At 42.4% G+C, this 14,986-nt stretch overlaps 1 protein-coding gene across 8 annotated transcripts in view; it reads right to left on the reverse strand.

Moving 5' to 3' along the window:
- dnm2b (dynamin 2b) overlaps window positions 1–13,454 on the reverse strand; it is a 31,255-nt gene extending 17,801 nt beyond the window's left edge. For 4 of the 8 annotated variants that reach the window (XM_020706377.3, XM_020706375.3, XM_011480898.4 and 1 more), the window contains exons 1-5: window positions 12,774–13,454; window positions 3,561–3,634; window positions 2,982–3,131; window positions 2,698–2,901; window positions 894–992 (exon numbers count right to left, since the gene is read on the reverse strand). In XM_020706377.3, coding sequence (XP_020562036.1) covers window positions 894–992; window positions 2,698–2,901; window positions 2,982–3,131; window positions 3,561–3,634; window positions 12,774–12,934 — 688 coding nt within the window. In that variant the 5' untranslated portion in view covers window positions 12,935–13,454. Of the gene's footprint in view, window positions 1–893; window positions 993–2,697; window positions 2,902–2,981; window positions 3,132–3,560; window positions 3,635–3,826; window positions 3,871–12,773 lie in introns of those variants that run through there. The other 4 variants (XM_020706371.1, XM_020706374.1, XM_020706370.1 and 1 more) reach the window with 2 other exon arrangements.
- Window positions 13,455–14,986: the final 1,532 nt, after the last annotated feature.

The raw sequence follows: 14,986 nt of genomic DNA on the forward strand, positions 1-14,986 counted from the left end.
AAATTGTTTAATGGAAGTTCCACGAACTCATGACGTAGGGGTGATGCTGTCGTCCGGCGTCCTCACACCACACTCATGCGGTTAGTAAGGTGTGAGTTCTGGCTCCTTACTGACCACAAATGCTGCACGTACAGGGTGTGCACGTGACATGTCTCAGTAGGACGTCTACACAAACTACACTCTGGCTAATTTCCGTATTTCTAACAGTCAGGCTGCAGCGAGGAGCGTGCACGTGTCACGTGAACAGCTCTAACTGGCTCCTTGCACAGCCTGCAGGATTCTGGAGGATTGAAAAAGGAAAAATCTGTACATCAGGCCTGCCTGCATCTCGCCTATTTCACCCTTCTGACCGTTTTGTGCTGTTTAAGCGTTCCCTATGACCTGTCGGCCATAGAAAAAACGTGCATAAGCATTTTAATTTACGGGTTCACGGAGCGCTCTACCACCTTGATGTTTCCTGAAGGTCACCCGTGTACAGGTCTGGTCCAGTTTTCACCAGCGGACAGCCTGATTCCTCCCCTAAGGGCAGGAGGGGCAGAGGCTTTGTTGATATGTGGAAGTGCAGAAAATATTGTTTTTCTAGGAATTTGTTTGAGCATGTATGGTTGAGGTTTAGCACCTACGGGGTCTCCAAGGAGGGTAAAAAATTCTTTGAAGATCTGCTGAGGGAGATAAAAAACTGCTGCTTGTTATCATCTAGTTTACCAGCATTTCAGTTCTTCAACAATCTAAGCTCCTGTTTTAAGGAGAACAGAAACAAAAGTCTTCCATCTCCAGGAATGGAGCAGAACATGTCATGGCTCTCTAGTCCATGTCTCTACAAAACCTGTTGACGCAGAAGTAAAGTGGAGAACCGGCTGGATGCCTGTCGGCTGCTTGCTTGGCTCAGCTACCTCTGCGCAGCGGCAGCAGCTTGTTTTCCAGGATGTCGCGTGCGTCTGTCCCCTCGTCCATCAGATCCAGCTTCGTGATCACGCCGATGGTACGCAGCCCTGCAGACAAAGAATATCAAAACCATGTTTTCCATGTTTCATTGCTCCGACACACACAATAACACTCATCAGCCCCACAGAGGTCCAACAGGGAGCAGTAGTCAGTGAATTAAGGGACAGTAGCTGCGTTTCCATCACACATATGTGCAAAACGTTTTGAGGATTCTAAAAATGCTGTAAAAAACACAATTTCTTGGTTAAAACTGCTTCTATTCAATCCTAATTATGTGAATAAACACAAACCGATTGACGCTATAAGTCACTGAGAAACACAGCAACGGATGTGAGCAACACTTTGATTGACAGCAGATACATTCACATTTCTGCCACAGCTCTAGCGCTCATCATCATCTATCAAAGGAGACGTCTTCTTCAGGCCGTGGAGCGGCGAGCTCCTTACACGTGGGAGGGGCTACAGATGATGACATAATGGGAAATGGTGGTTTTCCAGAGGAGCTGTGGATCCAACAATTCCTCATGACACGCTCAGCTTCTGATGATCTGTGTGACGCTGTGGGACCTCTGGTGGCGCCCGCCGTGCAGCGCCCAAGGCCGCCAGTTCCTACCAAGAAGGGCATCGCCATCCGGTTGTTGGTCACATGGCTCGTTGAATCTAAAAACGTGTTTCTGTTGCAGTTTTTGGAAATGCGTCCATTTGAATACGCCTGAAAAAGCCCCTCCTCCAAGCACAAAAACGTTTTTACAGAAATGCGAGTTTTTTCTAAATTTCAGAGTTTCCATTAAGCAAATTTATTTTGAAAATCCAATTTGTGCAATTTCATTGTCAGTGGTAACGCAGCCATAGATCCTCTGTGCCTTCCCCGACCCTTTGTGGGGGGAGCCAGCCACTCAGTGGGGGTGGTCTGGTGGTCGTCTCTCTTCTGAGAACACCTGATTTTTTTTCCTTAAATGTCATAAACCTAATAAATATGAACATGTTTACAGAGTATTTATGCGTTCTGATGAGGAAAACTAGGATTCATATAAAAATACATTAAATCGTTCAAATGCATTCCACGGCGGTCCATATTCTCCCCAATCTAGAGATCCTCACTACATTTTCGGCGTTTTGCAACAGTAGATTTGGTGGTGGCTGCCTGTCATCGTGCATTATGCATATAGTAGTGAGGGAACTGGGACAACGCCCTGGTTTCTCAGGACTGCTCTGCTTTTTTCAGTCCTCCACGACTCCACCACACCTGCCAGTGATACCTGCCATCGCCAGGCTTCTGCAGAGCCTGATGGGAAACACTGGAAGATGTGATGTCACACATAGCAGAGTTTTTGTCTTGATCTGATGAGAACATTGCAGTCACAAAATGCTATTGTGTGTTCACCCCTACAGCCAATCAGCTTTCACTGATTCTCACAGGTGGTCTGGCAGAGGCTTTTACGCCGGGTGCCTTTCCTGACACAACCCTGTATTGTACCCGGTCTGGGGACCGGCACAAAGGTACCCAGGCCTGGGCCCCCTTGTGGCTACATGGGTGGGTGGTGGCGCGGGGGGTCTGAAGGAGGTTCATTGCGCCCCCTGGGGAATCAAACCATGATTTCCCATGTGACCGTCCTGCACTTAGCCAACCGAGTCGCGCCAGGTTATGTTTGAAAACAGTAAATAGAGAAGAAACCGGTTGGCAGTATGGTGAATACATTTACCGGAGGAATCTCCCAGCACGACCCCCTTCCCGAACACGAACCGCCTTACCTTGAGGGTCGACCTCCTTGGCGATCTTGAGGGCATCAGAGTTGGCCAGGTCTGTATTTGCCGGCGTGACAGCCAGGATCAGGCAGCTCTCTTTGGTGATGAACTGCAGCAGCATGTCTCTGATCTGATGCTCGATGTCTGGAGGCTGGTCGCCAACAGCAACTTTTGTCATTCCCGGCAAGTCAATGAGGGTCAAGTTCAGCACTGAGGAGGGGAGAGGGGGATGAAATCAGACACAGAAGGATAGCAGGACGACTTGTTGTGTACTGTTGGTCTGTCTCTACCATTAGGGGAGTAGACCCGAAGGTTGATGGGGATGGGGGAGATGCCCTTGTTGGATCCGGTAATCCGGTCCGTCTCTGCTTCTATCTCCATGCGAACTTCTTCAAAATCAACAAACTTGCGTCCCTTACAGTGCAGGAACTCAGCATGCTCTGAAAGATTAACAAGAAAAAGAAGTATTAAAACTCAAAAAGGAAAAAGTCAATCTGGGACAGGAGAACAAAAATGACCATAAGGAGACTTAACGTCTGGTTCCTCTGGTAAGAGTTAACTCATTTTATATGATAACAAGTTGAGGTAAAAATATGACCTCTGTTTTGTTTTCTGCATGTTTCCTCCCAGTAAAATTCACTTTAACTGTAATATACATTTTCAAACTTTCCAGCTTTTTTCAGAATAAACAGAGTGGATGGACGGATGATGGACGGATGGATGGATTAAAAGAACAATTGCTTAAGGGTGTTTTTTTCTCTAATTAGAAGAATGCGATTCCTTTTAAGTGAAAAAATGAAACCAGCAAAAGAATGGGGCACGTATGTCACCAACACTGGATTAAGAAAACGTCTTTTTTGAGAACGTGCCTGTTTTACTGTTGACCAGCTGGAGGATGAGAGGACGGCGTGTGACGATGCCTGAACCTCTGGGAAGAAAGTCCCTACAGGAAAAAACAGATGGGAAGTTTAGAATGGACAAAACAGATCTAATAGCTGAGAAAACAGTTGTCAACAGCAGTGAATAAATGTTTCTGTTTGATGGTTGCACTGTGATACATTGATCAAAACTATGCTGCCCTCACAATTCCTAAGGCGAAAAGCAATTCCTCAAGCGCACCTAAAGTTGTACTAACCTAAAAAGAAGATCTGTATTTTTGCACATCAATGGGCGTAAAACTCTCTGCCAAACCAGCTGTGTGAACCAGAGAAAGCTGATTGGCTGTGGCGACCCTGAGGGGATAAGCCGTGAGGTGAACAACTGTGAGAAGCACTGGTCCAAGAACAAGTTCTGAAAACCTTCATGCTGCACCATTTTATATAAAAAAAACACATGGTTACATCTGTTTATGACCACGGATTTAACTTCTATAAGTGTGTGGATGTGTCATTTATGTTAAACCAGTTGCTTGAATCTTTTAGCACATTAATGTGTGCTATAGTTAAGAGCAGGTTATTTGATTGGCACTGAAACATTGGTGGGCTCTACCAACCGTTATTTTGTCTCATCCAATAGACCAAATTAGAAACACCGTTGTTAATGTCTGTTAAAATACAACTGTTAACCACCCTGAACAACATTGATGGAAAATATTTCACCACCATGTGATAAACAGGGAACCCGTCACTATTAGCAGCAGTGACGCACAACAGGCTACGCAGTGAACCGACACACCAACACGGTTTGGAGCAACTGTACTGAACACACTGTAAAAAATAAGGAGTGAAATCAACAGAACAGCGTTTCAACACACTTTGATAGTCTGAAATGCGGACCTATGAACATAATCCCATTTAAAACTGAACAGTTTGGCTCAAGTGTGATAAAGACCATTTATTGTACAGTTAGAAATAATTTGTAAAAAGTACTAAATGATAAAGTGTAATAATAATAGTATTTTAAGATAAGTCTGAAATGTTTATCATACTCACCAAAAACAACAAAAAAAGACAACAAATCTTTTATAAATACACTATTTCCTCGCAATATCACAGTTCACCTTTCAGCCTCTTTACACTGATTTTTTCAGTCCATTGTGTTCTACATCCTGATTGGCTGTAGACCCTGTCAATCAATCCCCTCTACTGTGTCTCCTGTTTTACAGCCTTAGAACATCAGTAATCCTACTTCACGGATTTCACCGATTGTAAGTCATGTTTAGAGTGTACAGAGCCGGCATAAATGAGTACATTTGTCAGAAAACCCTTAATTTCCCTTCAGAATCAACATTTTCTGTGAAATACTAGACTACAAAATACACCTACAAAGGTCGGCTATTGTTATTTTCCCAACAAATTAAGTCAATCCATGTTGCAAAAATAAGTACACGCCAGTCATAGTCTTAAGAGAGAAGCCAAGCTACAAAATTCCAGTGAACAGGCCTTCAACCCCAGGTGAGTCTGATTCATTAGAGAGGTGTCCAGCACACAGGTAAAGGGCATTTCTTAATAAAGAAAAGCCCGTTCCATTTCATTCTGTCAGCAATGGCTCCCCTTGGCAAAGAATTGTCATCAAATCTGAGAAAGGAAATCATTTTTCTGCATAGCCCTGCACAGTATATCGCAAATTTATCGTTGTCACGATGTCAAGCTAAGCAATATGGATTTTGCAAAAGACGGCAAAAATCGCAATAAATGGTTGCCTTAAATGAGCTAAAACAATCTAATGGCAGCTTGAAGCATTTAATGAATCAAATTTATGCATTTGACCAATCGGATGGACCCTTTCGCGTTGTTGACCAATCAGATGAGCCCTTTTATGTTAGATGTTTGCCTCCTACGTCGACGAGGGTCATTTGGAGTTTCATTTTTAAATTGTTGCAGTGAAATGGAAATGATGTTTTTGGTTGTTTTGCTATTTGTATATCGCAAATCATATCGTCATCGCAATATTGATCACTAATATCGCATATCTCGAGTTCTCCTCATATCGTGCACCCCTATTTCTGCACAAAAAAGGTGAAGGTTACACAAAGATCAGCAAAGTTTTACATATCAGTCAAATGACTGAAGCAAAGGTGATCCAAGGATGGAAGTGCGACAATCTTACAGAGACGTCCAGGCCGTCCATGGAAGCTAACATCTGGACAGGAGCGTCTTCTGATGAGAAGGGTTGAAGAAAATGGCCGTGCGGGTTCACTGCAGTTAGCTAAAGCAGTAGAACGCCAAACTGGACCGCACACTGCATACGGCGCACGCTGCAGAGGAACAGCATGCATGGTTATCGTCCACGAAGGAAGCCTCTCTTAAAACCCATGCATGAAAAAGCACGCCTTAAATCTGCTAGGGCCCATGATGATGAAGATGAAGAGTACCGGGACTCAATACTCTGGAGTGATGAGACGAAGATCACCGTTTGTGGAACTAATGGTTTTAAAACTGTACGGCGTCGCAAAAGTAAGGATTTCAAAGAGAAATGCATGGTGCTTGCAGTAAAAGACGGCGGTGACAGTGTCCTGATGTGGGACTGCTGGTGTGGGGGGGGGGGATTCTGAAGAACAAGTGGAGCATCAGTCTCCATCCAGGCTCTCAAAGGGTTCTTCTTGAAGAATGGACAGATGTTCCAATATGTCGCCAAATGGTTCATTCATGCCTAGAAGACGGTGCTGTCCTTAAAGATCACGGCGCTCATACAAAATACTAGATGTAGTAGTTTTTGTTGCAGGGTGTTTTCATTTTTGCTTCAACCAATTTAAGTAAAACTGAAGATGATGTGATCCATCTGTTCATTGAGCTACTGATTAAATTAGTACTTTTTGAAGGTGGTGTACTCATTCATGCTGGGCACTGTAACTCTCACGATAAACTAAAGGAACGCTGTATTTCAAAAATATTAACTGTGTAAATCATTTCGTTCATTCACTTCTAGAGTACCTTCCACCACCAGTCAAGGAGCCCCAAAGTGCTGCACACAAGGAGAGCAGAGTACATGATATAAACATGAAAAGCATAAAAGACACAAGACCAGAGATTGAAACCAACATGATAAAAAAGGCAGCTAGGCAGATACATTACTACCGTGCGATAGTGGAGGAACAGTTTGACTTTAAAGCTCTCCAAGAGCGTAACCTCTCTGATATGATATGGTCTGGTATGACTGTGAAATATTTTGTACTGAATAGGATTTTATAATTTATATCCGTGTCTCTTTATGTCTACAGACACGCTGACAAGAATGGAAACTTGTTTTCAATAGAAGTCAAATCATATCCAGGTCATCGATCCCATGTCTCTGCAGGCAATGAGAAAATACCCCACGCCTGTGTGTTTGCCCACGACTACCGTCAGCCAACACAGGCACAGGGCGGCGTGCATCGCAAGAGCCAATGGCCTGACAGCTTCATGCTGGGCCTGAAGTCGACTGCTTTGTCAGCAGTCAGGATGTTACTCATCTCTGACTTCCATACTGCTGCCTCGTCTCTTCCCTCAACGATGGAACCGATTTCTGAGCAGGAAAATGAATTATTTGTCGTTTATTTCTATGCCCTCATAATCACCTTTCTTTTGGTTTGTTAAGGTAACCAGAAGGCCAAACACATCGTACGCTGTGGCTTTTTGTTTAGAACTACTTATTTTTGCTCTACTAGATTAAAAAAAAAATCAATCTCAAAAACCAGTTTGTCATAAACTATCACTTTAATGTTTTACCTTTTTCAGATTTTGTTTACCTGCTCATTAAAATCTGAAGGCATTACTTCCTGGTCTTTTTATGATGATAATGCCGTTTTTAGCCATAATCCAAAAATTTCTGACGTTTTCTAGGACATAGTTTCTGCATAGCGACAGGAGTTTATCAGAAATTCACTTCTGAGCTGTTGATGCAGAGCAACCCCATCCCCATTTGCTGAGAGCTCTCTGTTTACACTCTCTCCTGCTAGCTTACAGCCCCCCTCATAACCCCAACCCAACATTGGCGCTGCAACCAAAACATTGGCGCCATCCAGCCGGGCAGTTCAGATCCAGGTTTCAGACGTTCATGGATCTATTTGTCTACAGCCGAATGCCTCAGAATGGGGCGGAGCAAGGGGCTTGTGGCCCCGCCCAGCATATTTTCCGGCAACATTTTTTTTTATCTGCTTCTGATTGACAACGATTTGAACAAAGAAATACTACAATTTGAACCCCATTTTCTTTCTATATTTCCTCCATCATTAGAAAAATGCTGCAAGAACACGGTAACCCCATTTTCTGTCCGTCTGCCCCGGGGGCAGCTGTGGTACATCAGTAGTTCACCATCACCAAGTATGGATGAATAACGGACACATTGGAAGCACTTTGAGCGTCTGGAAAAGACCTGGGGCCTGTTTCAGAAAGGAGGTTCAACCAACTCTGAGGTTAAACTTGAACTCTGAGTTGGTCAATCGAGAGATTAACAACTGAGTTTTCTGTTTCAGAGAAGCTGATCAGAGTTAGGTCAATCAACTCTGAGTGGACTGATTCGGAGGTGAGCGTGCGCACCGCCACTATAAGAAGCCATTATCAATGGAGCGCAGATATCACGAGTCACCATGGCAACAGTGGAAAAAGAGGTCTGCGTATTTTTCGCCAGCTGAACTTGACGTGCTGCTGCAGAGTTACAGTGAACATGAGCACATATTCCAGAAGAAAAGCAACACCGCTGCATCTGCAAAACAGAGACAGTTAGCGTGGGAAACATAGCTGCTCAAGTTAATGCGGAAGTTTGCATTTAAATCATTGTTATAAAATATTGACTATAATAACTTTTTAAATAGCGTAAGGAGTGAAATAAAAAATGGGGATATTTAGGTGTACTTTTGAAGTGTTATTCCTGGTGTAAATGCATGAAATGCTGCATAGTGTACAGAACCAATCTGGGGGAAAATGCATTTAACGTCGGTAACGTTAAGAGGACTTTTTTGTTAACCTTCCCCTCTTGCGAACGTTGGTCAGTTTAATATTAATCCATGCAATTGTGTTTTTAAAAGTGAACTTATGTCTACCCTTGTATTGATCAAGTGGTATAGGTTTATATGGGATTAAGAAAGTAAGCAGTTTTAGCAAATTGTGTTTCCAAAAAGTAATTGTTACATTAATCTAATTCAATGTCCCTGATTTCATTTTCATGTAGATGCAATCCTGCAGGAATTAAAAGAACATGGCAGCAGCTAAAAATGAAGTATAAAAACATAATTCAATCCGGTCAAATGTGAGCATGTCATGGATGTAGGCTTTATTGACAATATTTGACATATGAAACATCTACATAGCAATATCTAATGTTGTTTTCATTGTATATATGTAATTGACTGCAACGAAAAACGGTAATGCTCAAACAAAAACGTATGGGGAAATGACAAATCGAGTCTAGGTCTCAAAATCCTCGCACGACGTAAATGTAATTCTCTAGGAATTAATGCAGCCTCCTCGTCTATTGGGTCCTCCAAAAAAGGACAAGCCATTCTTGTCACTTGTCTCTGTGTGACGGAAATGTGGGCAATGAAGGTTAAAGCGAAAAATACCGCTTCGTCTTTAAAAAGGGGAGGGGACCGGCAGAAACCTTGAGTTTAGGGAATAAAACCTGCTCCCGACCAGGTTAGGTTCACAGCGTAAGTAACCATGGATACTGACTCAGAGTATAAGTTACCTCTCTTTCAGAAACGGGTTTGACTTACTCTGATTACTCTGGTTTAACAAACCTCCCATTCTGAAACGGAAAACCCAGGGTTTCCCTGATTTCAGGGTTAACGCACTCAGAGTTTACACTTAACCTCCTTTCAGAAACAGGCCCCTGATAAATCCATTGTTATTTTCATTGGATTGGGTCTTTAACGATGTTTAACCCTAAGGGAACACTTGTTACATTAACAAATATATAATTTTAATAAAGAAAAATGTGAGTCAATTCCAGTGGTGGAGCGTGCATCACACAGCCAGGCCTTCATTAGTGCTTTGTCTGAATCCCTCAACCCCTCATGAACCGTTTTACGCTGCAGAAACCAGCTTTGCATTGCAAATTGAAAAATCCTGTAGCCACAATAACTGCCTCTAAGGAAACTGAATATACAAAACAGTAAACAAATCTCGTTTTGCAGCTACAGCCAGCAAAAAACATGGAAAATAATAGTAGTACGTAGTTGTATTGAACCGTTTTGATACTTGCCCCCCCCCCCCTCAAAAAAATCTAAATGTTTTAGTTTTGCGCCGAGGCAGAACTAAAGTTAGGCGTGAGTTTCCACCGAGACGCTTTTAGGTGAGGGAGGTGACAGCATGTCAGCAGTATCAGCATGGCTAATGCAGATGTGAGGCCAGAGATAAGGACCCCCCCATCTCCAAAGACAGTTGGATCAGTCGAATGCTGTGTGTCGACAATGTTACATAAAGATAGCGTATGCCACAGTAACACATCTAATCTGTTAACGCCCTTAAAACGGCATCACCGACTGTAACAAGAAGACTGTTTACAAGAAAAAAAAGTGCAAGTTAAGATGTTTGTTTTTTCAGGCCAGTGTTAATTATCCAGTTTTTGGTTCCTGACAGCTAATAGTTGTATTATTTTATATAGCAGATCACCTACATATGTCAATTTTATTTATTGTTATGTAAAACCAATAAATGCATTTTACAAGTCATTTCTTTCTGCCTTTTTGTACCGAAAAAATACGAAAATGTAACGAACCGAGCCCTATGAAAACCCAACTGAGATGTTAGTGTACCGTTACACCCCTACTGAGAGCTGAGTCTGTCCAGATGTGTTTCTGTAATTCGCTTTAGAGCTGAAAATGTCCAGTGGACAGACGCAGTGGACATGAGGACGGTCAGCGGCAAACACACAAGTCTGTACGGCTGCTTCATGATTCACTCAGATGTTTCTGATGAAGGAAGTCGAGGATATCAGTGGGAGATTTTCCTGCTAGATCCTCCATGGATGCGTTACAGTCAGTCTGTTTTTAACTGAGACGGATCAAAAAGGTCTCCTCTGTGTCAAACTGGACAAGGCTGTATGTGACTTCCTGAAACTTCTGTCGATTTTGCCTCACAGGACCTTCACAACTCTTGCTGAAGGCCCTTACCCTGCCTGGCAACAGAGGACAGCTGAACTGCGATTGGTTAAATGCTCCAATGTGAAAATCCGTCTTTCTGGAAGCAGCAGAACCATCATAAACACAATAAAAGGGAATGGACAGACCATTTGGAATGATTTCATGAGTATGCATGGACAAAATGTAATGAACACATGATGCAGATATTTTTAAGGCCTTCAGAGAAGGCCCTGAAGGCCCACCACTGGTAAAGTGAAAAAGTAAATCATTTATAGAGGTATGTCTGAAACGTTCCCCATAATCTAAGCGGGTTTCCTCCTCAGCTATGGCCAGGAATCAGAAGGAGGTTCTGTGACCCAAACCCAGACAAACAACTGCCGTCTGTTGGTGGCGCCGCATAAAAACCCCAGAGCATCCAAATAATCAAAGGGGACATTCTGGTCATCAGTGAGCTCAGAGCCAGCATTGTACCATGGCTGCATATTGGGGGGGTTGGGGGTCATGAACAGAACCAAAAGGCTCAGGGAGTTTCTGGTACCCAGTGTCTCACGTACATATGACAGCGCAGCTGGTGACATCATCAATGACCTCAGCACCAGCACATCAATGCCCCCACTGTCTGTGCCGGTCCACGCTTGGGACGAGGACAAAAGCAACTGGGGGGGGACAGAGGCCCAGGTGCCTCATTAACATTCACGATGACTTTCCCCCCGACATTTGCCGGACTTCCATACGCAAATGCAGCAAGCTTTAAGAGGAATAATCTGCTGCTTTTAATCCTCTAAAACCAAAAATAGTCCTTAATTGTTTTTGTTAAATGCTTCAAAAATAGACACAAAAACACACTTTTGTTGTTGTCTGTGACCCACAAACCTTCATCTGTACAACTGAGAGGTAGACCTGCGGCAGTGGAACCAGCAACCTGTCCATAAAGCTCCATTGTATATAGATGACTAGTGTCCCATAGACCTAAACTGGATCAAACTTTGACTTATGAAACTTTATTGCTTTAAAGGCACCGTTTTTACAACCCCAGCAATCACGGGATTGGGTCACTCTGGTCAACCTTTACCACACCGAACCACAACCCTTTGAGTTTACATTTCAGACCACTTCTACGTGAGGTATTGCTGCAAACCATCAGATAGTTATTGATAAGGAAGCAGTGTGATGATAAGTGAGGAACAGGATTGACAGAGAACCGGCTTGTTTGATTGGCGATCTGAGTCCGCCATTGTGCCGCTTTGCCCTGAGGTGCAAATCAACAACTGACTCGACAAAACAAAATGATAGAAAAACTAAACACAAAAAGAAACCGCCAAAGGCAGGAATTATGAGACATTGATATCCAGTAACGCTTCATGTCAAATAACGTTCAGTTGAAATGATGGACCAACATCATCGACCTGTCAGGAGTGTCTACCTACCTTTACGCTTTTTCATCACTATGTTCAGTTTTTCCAACATTTTATTTTGATTTCAGGAAATTACTTTTGTTTTTTGAAATGTTTCTTTCTTTTTTGGAATATTTGTTTTCTACAATGTAATGCTGTTTTTAAATATTTGTTTCACTTTTTTAATTGTTGTTGTGATCAATAAAATGTTTTTGCGGTGTTGATGTATCTTGAAACTTCAGGGCCACCGTACACTTTCACTTATCGGCAGGTTCATTTGTATTTGATCTGAATATTTCGTTTGGAGCTAAATATTAAACTCTTCTCTAAATATTTAATTTGGACTTTAATTTCTTTTTTTTTTTTAGTTATGAAGCTTAAATGTTTTATTTAGGTCAGATCAAGACATAATTAATTTGTAAACTATTATATATATATTTATACTGGTATTTAATTTTTTAAGATATGATTTTATAAAATTAAATATTTTGTTGGTAAACTAAACATAATAAGTATATGGAAAACATATTTAACTTTAGATTAAATATATAGCTGGCTAACCAAGTAAACATTTATTACTTCATAAATCTAAATATTGCTGTTAATAATTTACTAGAACTTTCCAAACGGCATCCCATAATATAGTTGCCATGGTACAGCTGGAGAGCCGTTAGAAGACTCCACGTCACCTCCCGACGAAGTTCTCCAGCACGGAGCTCTTCCCGGCGCTCTGCCCGCCGACCACCGCGATCTGCGGCAGGTCCAGGTTGCAGCTCTGGCCGATGGAGCTGAAGGCGTCCTGGAGCTTGTTGATGAGCGGGATCAGCTCCTCCATGCCGCGGTTTCCCATCGCGCCGCCCCCACGGGAGCCCCCTTTTCGGGGCTTCTATCTATCTATCGGTAGTTGAAAAGTTGCAGCGACAAAGTTCCCAGATGGAAGCGCGGCTCTCCGTTCCCCCGGTGACACGCGGCACGGCGCGGAACAAACGGTTCTAACGAGCTTCCGTTAACGGTTTCGTCGGGCTGCAGGAGGGAAGTCCTGTCAGGGGGAAAAGTTCGGTCATCATCCGGTCAGGAGAGGCGACACCCAGCGCCTGTCGGGAGGGAGGGAAGGAGGGAGGGAGGCCCCGCCTCCAGGCAACAAGTCAATTGATGATTGGTCGGCTGGAGTGTCAGTCACCCACGCAGACCCGCTCTGCTGAAAATGGGGTTTTGGGCGTTTTTAATGTGTTCTTGCTGCATTCTTCTGATGATGGAGGACATATGTTAGAAAGGTAAGATTGAAACTGTATTCCTAATATAACTTTGCTCATACTCGCTGTGAATCAGATAAAAAGGCCGTTTTATAAACGATTGTACTTGCGAAGTAGAAAATAAACTGGGCGGGGCCACAAGCTCCCTGCTCCGCCCCTTTCTAAAGCTTCCACTGTCAGACAAATAAATCCATGAGGCTACAGCTGTGCCCGAATTCCCGCCATACCCCCCTAACTACTGAAAAACTATGTAGTGCATCACTAAGCTAATGCTTTTAAAATTTTGTAAATTTTTTTAAAAGCAATTCATGACATAAACCTGAGCAGTAGAGACCCAGAATGAACTGTTTATGTGCACTACGATCGGATCAACAATCGGAAAGAAATTTTGATCCGAATGAGTCTGATCGGGGCGGAGGATCATGAACGGCGTGTTTAGCGTGTTTACATGATGCATTTTTATTCTGATCAAGCGTTTATTCTGATTTCTTTTGTCCACGTAAACTCAGCTACTGTCTTTTTACCTGGACCTAATGCCTTGGTCACAACACCCCGGGTGGAAAATGGCCGTCTGTGGGAAGAGAATGGGCGAATGCAGGTGGTCTGCGTACAATTTGAAGATCATTGACAGTTCAGTGATCCCATAGAACAAAAACATCCATGCCTTTTCTTCTGCAAGCATGCTGCGGGCGACAGGTCGTCGTGAACACCTATAAATGGATTTTCTACCTTCTCACAGTCCCATAGATTTTAAAATTCTGAATAATATGTGAAACTGTAGTCAAAGGAACATCAAGCTGCTTGGAGATGATCCTATAGCCTTTTCCTTGAACATATTTGCGTATAATTTTCTTTCTAATGTCCTGAGACGACTATATCTTTTGCCTCCTCTGGTCCATGTTGAGTGTGGTACCTGTAGCCCTTCATATAAGCCCGCTGACTGATTACATGATTGTAGACACCAATGATGTTAATTAGAGAACACATCTAGGGTGATCTTATTCTTTTGGTCACATTATTTTGAGTCTCTCCCCAGGTATCATTATTTTTGTCCAGGTCCATTTCATGCTTTTACTTTTGTAAATGGTTCTATTGAAGCGTGATTGAAAAGTAATGTCTGATCTTCATTGGTTAAATTTAATAGAATTTTTATTTGTTATTACTTTTGTCAGATTTGAGTTTTTCTTTGACTATTATGAGTTTTCTTTCATTAACCCAGTGCTTCTCAATTATTTTTTGCAAGGCCCCCCCTAGGAAAAAGAAAAGGTTTCATGCCCCCCTAACCCCCCCCCCCACACACACACACACACACACACACATACACACTCGCCGTGGTGACAATATGTTAGGTTAGTATCTATAAAAATTGTATTAGTATACCTAAAATTGTACCTTTTAACATTAATAAAAGAAAAAAGCAACATAAATCCACTTTCAACAAATATTTCCTTTATTTAGCCACAGAAACCCTGTTCTAGTCTAAAACAGAAAAGAAGATTAAAGTGCCTAAAATAAAATAAAAATCTATTATTCATTTTTTAAACTAGAAACATTTTGACCAACTGAACCATTTGATGCAGAGAAAAATAATTCAGTCAATAAATAATATTAAATGTAAATTGATCTGAAACATTAACGTTTTTAGTCTG

Source organism: Oryzias latipes, chromosome 1 (assembly GCF_053564925.1).
Source record: "Oryzias latipes strain Hd-rR chromosome 1, Olatipes_Hd-rR_3.1".
In the NCBI taxonomy this organism is placed as follows: Eukaryota; Metazoa; Chordata; class Actinopteri; order Beloniformes; family Adrianichthyidae; genus Oryzias; species Oryzias latipes.